The 14,824-nt window shown below is 38.6% G+C and overlaps 2 protein-coding genes across 4 annotated transcripts; one reads left to right on the forward strand and one right to left on the reverse strand.

The window, feature by feature from the left end:
- The first annotated feature begins 143 nt into the window (after nt 1-143).
- c16h17orf75 (chromosome 16 C17orf75 homolog) lies at nt 144-6,829 on the forward strand. Of its 2 annotated transcripts, XM_028042706.1 has the most exons (10): nt 146-485; nt 698-772; nt 1,148-1,273; nt 2,173-2,301; nt 2,417-2,477; nt 2,562-2,681; nt 4,227-4,291; nt 4,380-4,519; nt 4,722-4,825; nt 5,701-6,829. In XM_028042706.1, exons 1-10 carry the CDS (start codon nt 343-345, stop codon nt 5,908-5,910), a joined length of 1,173 nt encoding a protein of 390 aa, XP_027898507.1. In that variant the 5' UTR covers nt 146-342; the 3' UTR covers nt 5,911-6,829. The 2 variants fall into 2 exon arrangements, with proteins under 2 accessions (XP_027898508.1, XP_027898507.1); XM_028042707.1 differs by lacking the exon at nt 698-772 and having other exon boundaries at nt 144-485.
- Nucleotides 6,830-7,469: 640 nt separating this feature from the next.
- On the reverse strand, nt 7,470-13,718 carry LOC114160228 (uncharacterized). 2 transcript variants are annotated; one of them, XM_028042708.1, is made up of 9 exons: nt 13,030-13,718; nt 12,874-12,951; nt 12,747-12,779; nt 9,886-9,972; nt 9,680-9,777; nt 8,807-9,117; nt 8,630-8,710; nt 8,430-8,522; nt 7,470-8,330 (listed from the first exon to the last, which is right to left on the reverse strand). In XM_028042708.1, the coding sequence occupies exons 1-9, from the start codon at nt 13,090-13,092 to the stop codon at nt 8,293-8,295; spliced, it is 882 nt and encodes a 293-aa protein (XP_027898509.1). In that variant the 5' UTR covers nt 13,093-13,718; the 3' UTR covers nt 7,470-8,292. The 2 variants fall into 2 exon arrangements, with proteins under 2 accessions (XP_027898509.1, XP_027898510.1); XM_028042709.1 differs by lacking the exons at nt 12,747-12,779; nt 12,874-12,951.
- Between the last annotated feature and the right edge of the window lie 1,106 nt (nt 13,719-14,824).

Raw genomic sequence — 14,824 nt, forward strand, 5'->3', positions numbered from 1 at the left:
TTATCATCACTTAGTATGTTGAGAAGAACTTCAGTTGAAAGGTTTTTAACCACAAACACATTGAGAAATAAAATATTGGCTTATATCCTTATCATTATTCAGTGAGTGAAGTGAACCCACAAGAGCCCGGAACCCTTGTGGTAGACGTTGGTTTTTGTCGGACATATTTTTGAAAGTACACGTTGGATCCAGGCAGGACAGCTGGCTCAGCCTTTAGTTTTTTCCCTTTCTTTTTACAATTAGCCTCAAATTCAGACATATTGGATCCCAGTCAACAACAAAGCAACACCGAACCTTAAAACACGTCCTCCTGTTAGCCTGCTTCCTCCGTGCAGCAGCAGGATGTTTTCTTCCCAGACTTCGTCTTTCCAGGATTCAATCGACGTGGAGGAGAGAGATGAATTTGACAGCGAAGATATTGTTGGATACAGCCAGAAAATTCAGCTGAACTGCTACTACACCATCTATCTTTATCAGGGCACAAGGTAATGATTAGTTTATGTTATTGCAGCTGCTACTTTAGACCGATCTGTCGCTGTTTATTGTTCATGTGGTAGTTAAATATGTTTTTATTGTGCTTTCCACCTAAATAAAAACCAGGATTTATTGCTGTGCAGCAGTCCTCTTTGTGCACGTAAAGGCTCAATTATGCATATAAAATGCGAGCAGGTGATGAGTAAACTGTTGATCGTCTTAGATCTGAGGCCTGTGGAGAAAATGTGGCGTGGAACCAGAGACGTGCAGACTCCACAACAAGTCACGATGACTTTAGGTAACACAGGAGCCATCTGTCCACCGTCTCGCTTTCTCAGTGGCTGTCACTGTTTTTACTTTGGGCTTTCACTGGAAATCCAGCCAGCATGGACTCATCGTGGCTGACTTCACTCATGATTTTGTTCTGATTTCTCATCGGTGTGTTGCTGAGTTACACTGCTTCCTCATCTGAACAGTGTCCTCACTCCAGAGTGTGTTCAGGGATGATAACCCCGATTATCTGGGATTATTTGTGATCACCTCGCTTTCCCCATCTTTTCTTCATCGATTTGAGTGGCTTCCTAAATCTTCATCGTCTTTCCAGATGGCTTGAATCTTAACCACCTCTTTTTCTGTTTATTTATTTTATTTTTTTTATTTTTTATGTCCACAGCTTGACACTAATTGACAGCAGCCTTCCTTCAGAAGCAGAACCGGAGCTGCGGACCTATATTTCAAGGCGGCTGAGTAAAGGAGCTCTTCTTGGAGGCATGGGCAACATTGCCACTGTGGAACTGAGGTATTTATTCACCAAACCATCAAACATTAAAGTTGACTAAAAATGTATTCGTACACTTTGATTCCTTCTTTTTTAGATGGTGTGTCATTAAAACCACAAGCTTTATTGTATGTTATTGAGACTTTATGTGACAGAACAACGCAAACCTTTGAAATCTGAAAAAATATTATTCTAGGTTACTATAGTTTTTGCAATTAAGATTTTTGAAAAGTGTAGCTTGCATTTGTTTTCAGATATACTTTCTTCAGATATACTTCGCTGCAATTAAAATTGCTAAGAATTTTATGTGTCTCGGACAGCTTTGAATAAAAGTTTAAATGGATTTGACAATGTTTGCAAGGTACTCTACATATAGTCACTCGAAGATTTTTAATTAAAATGCCTTTGATTGGGCTGTGAGAGAAATCTGAGCTCACCAAAGACAAAAAGCTGCGACACTGTATAGATAATTTGCATAAATAAAACCTAATAACACGTAATTTCATAGAAGTCTTCCCAACTTCAAAGATTTCCATGCCATGAATGGACAGCAGTTTATTTCAAGTTTTAATTTTAATACTAGCTTTGCTTTGGATAAATGGTGTTACTTTTTGTTTCAGCAAATTCAAGCTTAAAAGCAGAGATTTTATGCTCTGATACCTCTAAATAAAATTCAGTACAACCAATTGCCTCCCCAGGTCACACAATTAGTCAATGGAGCTCAATTGTGTGTAAATAAAACAATGCAGTCCACAGATCTGACATCTTTATGGAAAAGTGGCAAGAAGAAAGCCTTTGCTGAAAGGAAAACATACGTTTTGTTTGCAGTTTGTCCCAAATCATGCAGGAGACACACCGAACATATCGCCAGATGAAAGAAATTCACATTTTCTTTTAATAAATGTCTTTTTTCTCTGCAGTCTTCCAGAACAGGCAGTCGGCTGCTACTGCTGTCTACTGGAGCAGGAAAGGTCTCCAGAGCAGCCGGACGCTGATGGAAATGGATACGTCATCTGCTTCATGGGGGGCTCCGAAAAGGGACTGAACTTATATCCTTGTTTCTTTTATGGAATAAGCAAAAACTACAACAAAGCTTCAAGATTTTACTGTATTCATATAATCCAAATCCTTTTGAATTTTGTTTAATTCTTTGACTTAAGCTACATTTAGATTAGAGCTCGATAAATATGTCCAAGGACTACACAGCAGCCTTCAAACTCCAGAGGTGGGAAGATGTGATGAAGTAAAGTTTTCTAGTCGTATTTCAAGGTTGCTTTTTTTTAAACATCTTACTGTGTGTTTGTTGTAGCTGCAGAACCTTGAGACTGAAGTCCGTCCCTATCTGAGCCGCTGGTACGAGGAGTCGGTCATGCACATTTATCGAGTAGTGCAGCTGGTCCAGAGCAACATCAGCTTCCTGCTGCATGCTGTGAGTCGTCTCTTCTAACTGTCAGAGTGCATAAAGTTAGTTGGCCAAATTAAACAGCACGGAGGCTCTAATGCTGAGATTTGAAATTACAGTATTCTGGAATTAGATGAAAAATGTCCCAAAATTTTCTTTGTATATTTTCTTTATATATAATCTTTTTTTTCCCCAACAGTTCAGGATTAGTAGCTTACTCCTCTGCATCGGAAAGATTATATAAAGTAGACTATGCTGGTGGCTGTTGACATTTTATCAAGGTTTAAATTTTTTATTTCTACTTTTAAGAGTACAAAACATCTGCTGATATCTTCCTATCAGTTCAATAACCAAATCACGCATTTTGACTTCCCTTTTAGTCCCTTAGTTGTAATCGACCTTTTGCCACTAAATGGCATGTTATTTTTGAAAGTACCTAATAGACTTGTACAGTGGGAGTTGTGTCAGCTTTGAATTAAGTTTTGACCTCTGTAAAACATTAACACTGATTATGTATAAAGAAGTGAGACTTCCAGCTTCTTCTATTCACTGCTACTTTTTAGAACATTTAAGGGAAGCTATGCTGATGACTCGGTTTTTAGAAAAAAAAACAAAAATGTTGATAAACACCCTATGAGAGTAACAATTCTGGTCAGAAGAGGGAGAGAAATTATAACTCCTTCCTAAAGAATCCCAGAATCTCTCTTTCTTTACTGTGGTAAATTACAGCTAGACTGAGTGTGACTCTTTGAGCCTTAACTACCGCCATCACTGCATTATCATAAAAACCTTTGCTTTATGCATTCACGCTCCAGCATGACCATTGTGACCAACTAAGAAGACCAACTTTCTTCTTAATTATTCATGGTGCTATGCCCGAGTTTGATCCCGTCACTTTTCTGCTCCTTTTGGTTCTATTGTGGGCTGCCTTAAGTGTACTCTTTGTTCCTTCATGCTCTTCTTTTTATTTTTTTACTTATTTCTCAAGTTTGGGCTTGCAAGTGACTATAATGAGAGATGCATTTCTTTTATTGTTCATGCCTGATGCAGGACTCAGAGCCTGAATTCATTACCTGAGGCTTCAGATGATTTTCCGGTCTGTGCAGCTTAGAAAGTCGACTCTTGCTGCAGGTCAAAGCTGCTGAAATACTTGTTGCATTTTATCTAAAGGCCTTGTGGGTGTCACTTTGCAGTAACGATGCCTCAAGATATTTTAGTTACCTGTGACTTGAGCTCAAATTCATCATAAAAACTGACGGCTTGTTCCTATTTTATTCATGGATCTCTGGTGTTTACATTACTAAACCAACCAGTTATTATGTGGACAGATGTCCCTCCAGCTGCTGTATTTTTTGAATTTCCCTCTCATTTTTATTTTTAGCTATGTCATATTTTTTTTCTTCAAGCTATTTTTATGTAAGTTCAGGTCTTGCATAGCTTGCAAATCCTGCCTGAACTGCTGCTTTAAATGTACATTTACCACAATGTCCTAAAGTAGCTCCAGTGCTTCTCTGCAAGACACGACATTTTCCAGAACCACACACTCCAGCTGCTAAACTTCTCTTCCTGCAGGCTCTCAGCCACACACACGTGGAAGTCACAAATTCAGACGAGAGGACAAAGGCCGACGTGTCCAGGTGTGCGACGTTTTTTCAGCCCTCACAGTAAAACTACCACGTCTGTTAAATGCCTGTGCAGCGTGTAACAAGTCTCTCTGTGTGTCAGGTTCATTAAAGCAGCCAGTTTGCAGGGCCTGTCTCAGCAGGACACCACCACAGCCTCTCTGTGCAAAGCCATGTCGGAGGACACACAGTCTGATGTGGTTATCGACTGCTCCTCCAGCCCGCCCACGCTCACTAACACCGGTGAGACACGTTTCAGGAACGTACGCAAATTAATCACCAAAAACAATCCGGCCTATGCAGGTTTTTGCTGATATATCACACCTTAAAGGCTTTAGCATTTCTCTTCCAAGCACGCAGTGTGGACAGGATCACATGCGCTTCTGGTAATTAAAGCGCCTTTTTTTAGCCTCTGTGAGCCTAATCAAATGTTTTCTGTCCTCAGTCAGTAACCGTTTCTGCGACGGCTGGATTCAGGCGTTTCTAAACGCTGCGGAGCGCTGCAACCCATTCCTGCTCAGACAGATTCTGGAGAACTTCAAGCTGAAGGTGAGAAATATTTACACAGAGCGTTTTCTAAATCCTTCGCTCTGCAGCATCCTGCTGAAGATAAGCTGTTAGATTTTATCATCGTTGTGCATTTCCTTGTAAAAGCATTCACACCTCTGGAACTTTTTCACATTTTGTTCTAAACCTCAATGTATTGTCTTGGGGTTTTATGTGATAGGCCAATGGAAACTGGTCCATGATTGCAACGTGAAAAGAAAATGGTTCATATGCAGCAATCATGAGACCAACATCAGACATTATGGGTTCCGATTCAAACATTATGTGATGTGAGCATAACACCTTCACCTCGCAGCAGGACAGCGACCCTAAACATGCAACCAGAGCAACAATGAAATGGCTTAGATCAAAGCAGATTCATGTGTCAGAATGGCCTAGTCAAAGTCCAGACCTAAATTCAGATTTTCTGCTAATAGCTGACGGAAACATGACGGAGATATTTTTAAAAAGAGTAATGTGGACTTCTTAAAAAAAAAAGTTTAATGCTTAAAGGTTGTTATTTCCAAAAGGTGCTTTTAATCTGGAAGCATATTCTAATTTATTGATTATGGCTGTATAAGATAAAATGCAAAACACTCATACAAAATGTGAATAAGTTCAAGTCGTAGGAATATGTTTGGAAAGCACTGTGTGATTAACTTCACTCAGTATGCTGAAAATGCAGCATCAGTTCAGATTATGTTTTAAAAAGTGCAAGCTGCTTTGTGAAACAGTAGATCGGGACTTTCAGTTCCTCCCCTTCTGTTATTACTTCCCATCAGCATTGATAGTTTCCTGCATTGTTTGCAGGATATTTAGATATTTGTTTTCTCCCACTCATTACTTCCTCTGTTTGAACCACCTCTGCCGCTCCGCAGGCCATCCAGGACATGAACAGCCTGAAGCGCTTCGTGCGTCAGGCCGAGATGAGTCACTACGCCCTGTTCCGCTGCTGCCAGTTCCTGCAGGGCTGCGGGAACGGAGACGTGCTGCTGCAGAACGCCCGGGCGGAGCACAGCGACCTGCCCGAAGCCTGCAACATCATCGCCGTCCTGGATGAATTCCTCAGTGAACAGACTCAGGCCTGACCCACAGCTTCCACTACATGCAAAAGCTCCGCATTTACTTTGTTAAAAAATAAAATAAAATACTGCTAAAAATGTGAGAAATGAGGCAGCAAATACAGTAAATTTAATTTATGAACTACGACGATGATGGTGCTACTTTTGCTGCAGGAGTTCGGACAATTATGGCTTAGAAATTAGGAAAGGATGTAAAAATGAATTTTATAAGATGAAGGAAAATAGGATACAATCTTAGATGTAAATGTTGAGTGTGTGTATAAAGAAACTGAGAAATAAATATTACCAATAGTTCTCACAGAAGCCACTAAAAAGAACCAATATACATAAGAAGTTATGGTAACTGGGGTAAAATTATGTTTAGCAATATTTTATATCAAAATGGCTCTCTAAATTATTTAACTGTTATTTTCTTTTGAGAATGATGCACAAATCACTTTCAAGCATTTTGTTATATAATCCACCCAGTACCTGCACTACCTTCACTCCTCTGATATTGTGTTTATCTTTATGCTAATGTCAACTTTTTCTTTTCCAACTGTGGGAATGCTTTGTTGTAATTCTGGTATAATAGTTCCAAATACTGTCAAATGTGATTATTTCCAGGAGTTTATGGGAGTTCATGTAGCTAACTAGATATAGGACATGCATTAAAAAAACAATTTAATAGTTGATAAATAGTTTTAACGATAAGCTCAGAAGGTTCTTATTAAATATTGTCCAAAGTATGTAAGAGAGCAATATTATTGTTGTTGGTGTTTAATTTTAACCGTTGATGTGTGAATAGGTTGTTTTTGCTGTTGTTGAGAATAGTGTGACTGACTCATGGTGCGTCTGTGTGGATATTTCTGTGCATGCAGTCTTCTGTTCTAAATATTTTTGTGGTTCTCTCTAAGATGATTGAAATAAACGCAGTTAAGTTGCACTGTGTGTGTGTGGTGGTGTTAGTTTTAGACTTACTAACGGTAGCATGAAGGCTATCACTAGCAAGTTGAGCAGCAGTAACATACCCCATGCAGTGTGAAGTTGGATTTAGGGTAAAACGGAGGGTTGGAAGGATGAGGATTTGTGGGGAAAATTAGGAAAAACTGCTTTGTGGTGAAAATAATTAAAATTCTATGTTGATGTTCCTTTGAAAAAATAAAAATCAACTTTATGTTTGAGAACGCTCCTTAGTTCTGGCCAAACCATTGTGAGGTCCAAACCTTAAACTCTTTCTCTGTTGAATCCCTCATTCATTTCCCAAACATTCCCAACAGTTAGTGCATATATTTACAAAATCTAAATAGTGACCAAACATCTGAGACAGATTCTCTGATTTAATAATGATGAAGTTAAGTCTTATCAGACATTGATTATCTGGTGGTTTTATTCTCAGTTCCTCTCAAAAGTTCCCCTCTTTCATGTTTGTATGTTTTCATTTGTTGTAAACAAATGTAATCTTATTTATCAAGATGATAGAGTAATTACTAATAGGTTCTTTTTTTGAGTCTTAGTGACTGTATCCAACATTATCATTCATTTCTCAATCACAATATTAAATGTTAATATTGTAATATATTTTCAGACATATTCCTTTAACTTATGTGTAAAAAGTGTTTGATTTAGGTTAGTCCTTCAGTTCAAAGATATCTTTAAAGATTTCAGACTCATAAAAAATAATTTATTTAAAGAATGATAGGATTTTAATACATAAATGTGATTAAGAAGATAACCAACTGCTGTAGTTTAACGGTCCACTGTTTATCTCTTCTCTATATAAGGCTGTATGTAGAGCTGCAAGAGTCACTCCACTATTGGAGTAAACCATGCATGAGGTGTAAGCTTAACAAGCCCTCCTTCTTATCCCAGTCACTGAAAACATGACAAATGTTTTTAAATCTTCTTCAGGATACAACAAAAACAAACTAAATTTGAAGCCAAAAACATCACATCTCTGTTTCTGGCCAAACTTTTAACCGTAGCTGTAGTTATAAGTAAGAAAAATAAATAAATTCTGGCTCTGGATGCACAATATTAGAGGGGAAAAAAGTTATGATGTTATTAATGAATATCATGCCGTGATGCTACGGATTGTGATTAACTCACATTTTCCTCAATCTTGTCTTCCACATCATAAAGCTTTCAGGTCCATTTAACTTTAAAAGTCACTCCAACTGCTCAAATACATTGTTGTCAAGCAGGGCACATAAAATACAACCACCTACTGAATAGCGCATCCAGTCTGGGGTTTTTGTTGTTTGTTTTTTTTTTTGCAATTGCAATACTGCAAACATTCATACTGCGATTAGAATACAAGGTACTGCACAGCACAAGTTTTGATCCACAAGTCTTAGAGTGAAGTAAAAAAGAAAAGAAAAGTGCTCCTGATTTGTTGTTTTCCTCTTTTCATATCCTCCAGTAGGTTCCCTCCTCTGGCTGCTTGTCTGCAAACAGCAGAAGTGAGAATGTGTTTGCAGCGGCTGCACCTGTGGTTTCTCCATGCACTTAGATGACATTGACAAAAGACAAGCGATGAACGCTACCTTCAGTGTGATCACTCTTTTTCCTCAACAGATGGGCTGGGACGTCATAGACTGCGTCTTTGCGTTCAGACACAGGGACGTCATACACTCCGTCTTTGGGATCCAAAAAAATGGAAAAAGAATTTAGACAAAAACAAGTGTAATCATTTTCACAAGTGAATGAAGCAGTTGATTAAAAGAAAGCCGCTGTGTAAAATCACCTTGATCACTAGATGTCTTGTAAGACAAAGGGATGTCATACACAGCATCGTGTGTTTGTGTTGGAGGGGCTTCACATGTACCTAGAGGGAAAAAAAAAAAAACAACTTAAATGACAGCTTCACACATCTCCATTATCTGTCGCCAGAACATCTGACTTATTTAAAACACGTTTATACTTTTTCTGGCAGGTAAGACGTCATAGAGGCCGTCCTGTCTTTGCTCTTCATAGCTCATCTCAGTGGACTGATCGGGGTCTTCGGTGGGCTTGTTGGAGGTGAGGGGTCTTCGCAGGTTCTGGTATGTTGCGTCATCGCTGTCCTCGTCCTCAGGCGGGCAGATGGACGAAGAGAGGCCCTCGGTCTCTGAGTAGATGTGCTCTGAGGAGGTGGAGAAAGGGCGAGTCGGCAGCACCTCCCTCACGCTGTCGCTGCACAGGGAGATGGACATGTTGCTGCTCAAACTCCCTCGCTGATCGAACATCTCAAGGCTGAGGAGCACAGACGGGGAAAAAAGCTCAGAGTTGGTATCAGTGAAGACAAAACATCATCACATCTATGGGATTATTAGGAGCCCAATCTATGAAAAACACGCCGCTTTGGAGAAGTTATCACACACCTCGGAAAGTTTCAGACTTTGTTACGTTACAATAAAAAGTCCCAACACCTGAATATTTACTAATGCACAGTTTTAGCTTTCCACCACACAGTATTTTGCATGTAGGTGAGGAAGTTTAATTTTGGTCTCTTCAGACTGAAACAGCTTCTTTCACCTTTGCACAGTGTCCATTACATGGCTAGAAATCTGCATGGCAGACTTACCAAGGCATTTCTTGGTAAGAAAGAAAGAAATGTCTTTCTTCTAAAGAGGCCTGATTTTTACTTGTAAAAATATAGAAATCATTTTCCTTCCGCTTTATAATCATGCATTGCTTTGTGTCGGTCTGCTTAGGGTTCTCTCCTCAACCAGATAGAGAGACCCAGTAAAATACAGAGACATTTATGGGATGTGATTATATTTCTACTGTAAATAATCTACAGCACCGGACTTACTCTGGGTCTCTAGAGTCCGAAAGTCCAGAAGAGGAGAGCTGCATTGCCTGCCAAAGGTGTCCAACCCACTCTTTTCTGAGGGCGGCTGTCTCTGCTGCCTTCACAAACACGCAAATAAATCCACATCAACCAAAGGCTGATTTCAGATTTGTCATTGTCAGCTTTCAAAATGAAACATGGCCACTCAAACTACAGCAGCGACTCACCAACATCTTTTTCTTTCCATTGGTCATGATGATTTCAAATAGAAAGTGCTTCTTGTCGGTTCTCTGGACCTCTCGCACCGACTGGACCTGAGACAAGATGTCGAATGTTTGGTTATTAGTGACGTAAATAAATGCCAGGAAATCCAGGTTGATAGAAAAAAATAGAGCAGACAGGAGAGGAAGTACACAGACAACAGCTACACCACAGTGAGATGCAGTTTGTAGAAGTAAAGGTTATGCTTTTGCATTTTACTTGGGTAAATATGAAACTGGGCTGAAGGCTCTGAAAACATACAACTATCTCTGTTACAACACTGAAACCAGGGCCTGTTCTAAAGTGTAACGAGACAAAACAGAGGAAACCACAAAAGATACCAGACTTACAAAAGAAAATAAATAGTTGTTTATTTTATATACCAATATTTAAGAGAGATAGAGAAAAAACACCCATTGTCGTCTCTCTATCATTAAGCAAACTTTCATTTGAGGAGAGAACCTTAAGCACCTCAGCTGATTGCTTCCAATGCAGGGGAGGAGGTAAGGGTTAATCCAGCCATGGGCGGTCCTAGACAGGGGCCAACAGGGGCCGGTGCCCCTGTTATATCCCCATACTAAAGAGATAATACTAAACATACTTCTTGTGATAATAGAAGTCTCTGTCTCTCACAGAGACCAATGCTTATTTGTTATTTGGAAGAAGTTTAAAGTGTTGTACTTTTAGCTTCCGTCATATTGAGATTGGATGATTTTGGCTCATTTAGTATATTAAACGATGAAATATTGCCTCGTTTCTCTTTTTTTGCAATTCTTTCATTTTGTGCCTCTAGCCTGGAACCTTCACCAGGTCCTGCCATCATTGATGGATGGATGGATGGATGGATGGATGGATGGATAGACGGATGGATGGATGGATGGACGGACAGACGGATGGATTTTATCAAACAAATTTCCATTTAAAATGTAGTTGTTTTTTCAGCCTATTTGTTTGCTTTGCTTTTTTTTCTGCCATAGACATTTATGCTAACAGTAAACATTTGCACTGGGTTTCAAATTATTTTAGCTTGAGTGGGTCGTCAAGTATTTTTATTTTAGTGGTTGCTTTTTTTTCCAACTTTTACTACAATTAGCAACTTTCTAGCAGATTAGACAGCTAAAAGTAGAAAGATCAGCAGCAGGCCGGAGCTTCCAACCCAGAAGTCAGTAAAACTCATCAGTTGTCAGAAAAACTGTGTTCGCTGCAACACCCAGCTCTGATCCCAACATTGAAGAGTCGTGAATACAAATGGCAAAACATTTAGTGTGGCCTTTCAAAACTCCTTCAACTTTTTATATTTTGTCACACAACATCCACACATTGGCATCTGCTCAGCGCACAGGACAACCAACTACCTTTTAACAACCTTTGAATTTGAATGCATAGAAATAACTAAATATGGAGCTTGTGTATTCCTCTTTCTAGCCTGCCATAGTCAGCCTCTTCACAGGTGAGAACGTCTCAGAGTACAGACAGTGGACACAGGACTTTGTATAGACTAAAGATCAACATGGGCAAAAACCAAGGAGCTACTGATGGATTTCTGCAGGTGCAGACCCACCTCACTGACACAGACAAACATCCAGGGAACACACCTTTATCTAGTGGAATCTCATGAGTATCTAAGTGTTCACCTGAACAATAAATTGGACTGAACTCATAATACCGACGCTCTTTAAGGGTCAGAGCAGACTCCACCTGCTAAGGTCTGTTGGAGTTTTGGCCTCTTTTAACTTTGTGGTGGCTTCCACCATATTCTGTGGTGTTATCTTATCTGTAGCTGAGATGAAGTCATTATATTCGCTAGCCTCCCACAACAAGCATGAAGCTGTTTCCTCAGTGACAGGCTGCTGCATCAGAGGTGCACAAAGAAGCATCCTGTCGCCCAGCAGTTGCAAGACTTTATAACCACCAATGCTTCGAAACAAACTCAGTGTTTACATTCCTGCTGTTATTTGCACAACTTAATTTCTTGTAAAAAGTCTATTGCACATGCTCATTTTGTAAATTTCTTTTCAAGCGACCCTACTCAGTTTCACATTCCTTTAAACAGAGTGTGCTATTTTTAGTAATTGCACAGTATCATTTTTCTTGTCTTGTTAATTTGTATTGTCTTATTGTTCAGTATTTATATTGCCTTGTTTTTTAAATGGATGCTTCTATTTACCATTAATTTGCTGCTGGTACACCTGAATGGCCACTTTTCAGATGTTGGATTGAACAACTATACATATATGGACTCTATTTGCTAATTCTGTGAGTATACCGGAGTTCTGGAGTATATTTTTAAGATTTGTTTTTCCTAAAATCATTTGAAAACCATCTATCTATCTTCCAAAACCCAATTACATCTTAATTTGTGTCGATCTGGCTTGCTGAAACCCAGTAAAGCGATAAAATGTGCAAAGGATTTTTGAAGGTACAGACAATGCTCCATCAGGCTAGTAAAGTAATAGAAAATAAAAATCAAACTGCTTACAAATGAGTTTGGATACTTTCTGAAGAAATATTTAGGAAATTATTTTTTTAAAAGCTCCATGTGGCTTTTCTCTTTTTTTTGTCTCTAAACCTTCATCATTTAAACCAGACATGAACAAGTTTTACTTAGAGAAGTGAAAGCAACAACTATGTAGATTTATTCTTTTGAAAAATAATGTGACAGATTCATATAACTCATTAAAATATCTACCAAAATAAGATAGAAAGCCACTTTGTTGAATATTCATGTGTTCAGCTTCAGAAAATTAAACTGGATCATAAATGTGATTTTACTCTCCACAAGTACAAATCAGCCCAAGTTCAAAAAAAAGGGAAGTTAATGACTTACTGTGTAAATGTAGTAATAGCCTCTTAAGTGTGACTGTGAATAGGAAAAATAATTAATAGGTTATATCATTTAGATTGAATCATCTGTTTGATATATTCACGACCTAATTGAAGAGTGTGGTACTTACAGCGCTGCCATTTTTCTTGGTATAAAAAAACAAAGTAGTGTTTTGAAGCCTGAACCAGTAGGTCACCCATCTTATTTTCTAAGACCAACATGAGCAGAGCAATCAGTTAAATCACAGCTCAGAATCGTCAGCAAAATTCCCAGAAACATAACTCACCAAATTGTCTTTTCTTTTTTGCAGAAACCCCTCAAACAGTAGCTTCGTGCCGTCGACAGACATTTTACCTCTTGACAGAAGGCAGCTTCACACTGTGGTCACCACTTCTTCTCATTACATTCACCTGGCTTTATGCTGTGACTTCCTCCTTCCTCGGGCTGAGAGTGTTTTTTTTCAGACTCATCACTCCCTCACTTCTCTATTCTCACCAACCAACGTCCTGCTTGGTTAGATTACATGTATTTTTTTTTTCCACATGCGAGTCCTTGTCAATAAATTAGCTCAGCGGTTATACATCATAGCTGCCTAACTCCGGCTGCAAATTAAGATTTGTTGGCAGAACATGCAAACAAGAATTATGTATGAAGCTCGACAATGTTACAAATCAATTCACTAAAGGCAACTTGTAATGACTACTGTAGTCTCAATATTATTAAACTCCTGCTGCTTCTTTAGTAATTAGGAGAGCAACATTTTGCTGTACATAACCTGCTGCAATCATGAGTCATAGCGTTCCTGAGGTGTTTTAACCCCACCGCCTCGAGGGGAAAGGCCTTCAAGTCGTCAATGTTCTTGATTTTCCGTGTTGCAGCCACTTTTCTCCAATCCTATGAGAGATTTTCAACGAAGCTCAAGTCAGACAACTTTGATGGCCTCTCTTGTAACTTCCAGACTTTTTCTGAAACCAAGCCTTGATGGACTTTGACATATGCTTATCCTCTGGAAAGTCAAATGACACTTCAACTTCCGCCTCCTCACAGGTAGTGTGATATTTTCTTATTGATTACTCGTTGGGTCGGTCTTGAGAAGGTTTTCAATGCCAGAGGAAGCAAAGCAAGCCAAAATCTTTATCCTTTCTCTATCGTTCTCCAAACTCAACAATGATCTGTTGGCCAAAAAGATCCAGTTTTAATTTATAGAACAATCAAAAGCAAAACAGCTGGAAACAAGCTGGAAACAAAAGCAAAACAGCTGGAAAACACACAAAACTATTCATATACACATTTAAAATACTTTCTCAATGCTTGACGTAAACGCAACATGCAGAAATCGACAGGTTTTAAGTGTTTAGAAGGTCAAAGGTCAACCTAACGTCCTGGTTGTCAGGTTGTCACTCTGGAGTCAGTTTTTCCTGTGCTTTTGGGTCTGAAGTGGTGGAAGAGCTCAGACATGGAGCCTTGCAACGTTACGTGCACTGCAGTTGAAAATGTAACTTTAGATGATTGGTTTCCAAACTTGTTGCTATGAAAGCCGAAACTGTCAAGTGTAAAATACTAGTAGACCAAATAAATAAAACTCACAAGTTGTGATAGTACAAAATAAGAAACGTAATGATTATTTTCTTATCTTGTCAACAACAAAATAAAATATTTTAAATAAAGTTTTCTAAAAAAAAGAGAAATATATGTATCATCACTTATCTGAAACAAAAAGCTTTTTGTTTACTCAAACTTCATACATAAAATGTTTAGGTGAGCCATGAGGTGGACTTGGCATTGAAAACTATTTTCTCTTAGAAACAAAAATGGAACGAGTCACTGATTCCTGAGATGTTTGCTTTATTTAGTCAGGTTTAACAAATGAGGGACCTTCAGTGTGATTTTGAGTGAAGGTTCCTGGATGGTTGTGCTTCCTATATTTAATGAATTTAAATAGAAGCAAAGAAACGGATTTGGAAAAAAAAAACAAAAAAAAAACATTGATTATTTACCTAGAATTATTTTAAGATTTTAATACCCACTGAAAATCTCACAACTTTTTTTTAATAAGAAGGTCTCAAATGCGCCGCACATTG

This window comes from Xiphophorus couchianus, chromosome 16, assembly GCF_001444195.1.
Source record: "Xiphophorus couchianus chromosome 16, X_couchianus-1.0, whole genome shotgun sequence".
NCBI lineage: Eukaryota > Metazoa > Chordata > Actinopteri > Cyprinodontiformes > Poeciliidae > Xiphophorus > Xiphophorus couchianus.

What these genes read in the sequence shown, in the direction of transcription:
- c16h17orf75 (XM_028042706.1), top strand. Translation starts at nt 343, where the DNA reads ATGTTTTCTTCCCAGACTTCGTCTTTCCAGGATTCAATCGACGTGGAG. An exon ending in ACAAAGGCCGACGTGTCCAG is followed by an intron (nt 4,292 to 4,379) that starts GTGTGCGACGTT and finishes TCTGTGTGTCAG; the next exon opens with GTTCATTAAAGCAGCCAGTT. An exon ending in GCCCACGCTCACTAACACCG is followed by an intron (nt 4,520 to 4,721) that starts GTGAGACACGTT and finishes TTCTGTCCTCAG; the next exon opens with TCAGTAACCGTTTCTGCGAC.
- LOC114160228 (XM_028042708.1), bottom strand. Translation starts at nt 13,092, where the DNA reads ATGTCTGTCGACGGCACGAAGCTACTGTTTGAGGGGTTTCTGCAAAAA. An exon ending in CCAAGAAAAATGGCAGCGCT is followed by an intron (nt 12,780 to 12,873) that starts GTAAGTACCACA and finishes TCCTATTCACAG; the next exon opens with TCACACTTAAGAGGCTATTA. An exon ending in GCTATTACTACATTTACACA is followed by an intron (nt 9,973 to 12,746) that starts GTAAGTCATTAA and finishes ATCTTGTCTCAG; the next exon opens with GTCCAGTCGGTGCGAGAGGT.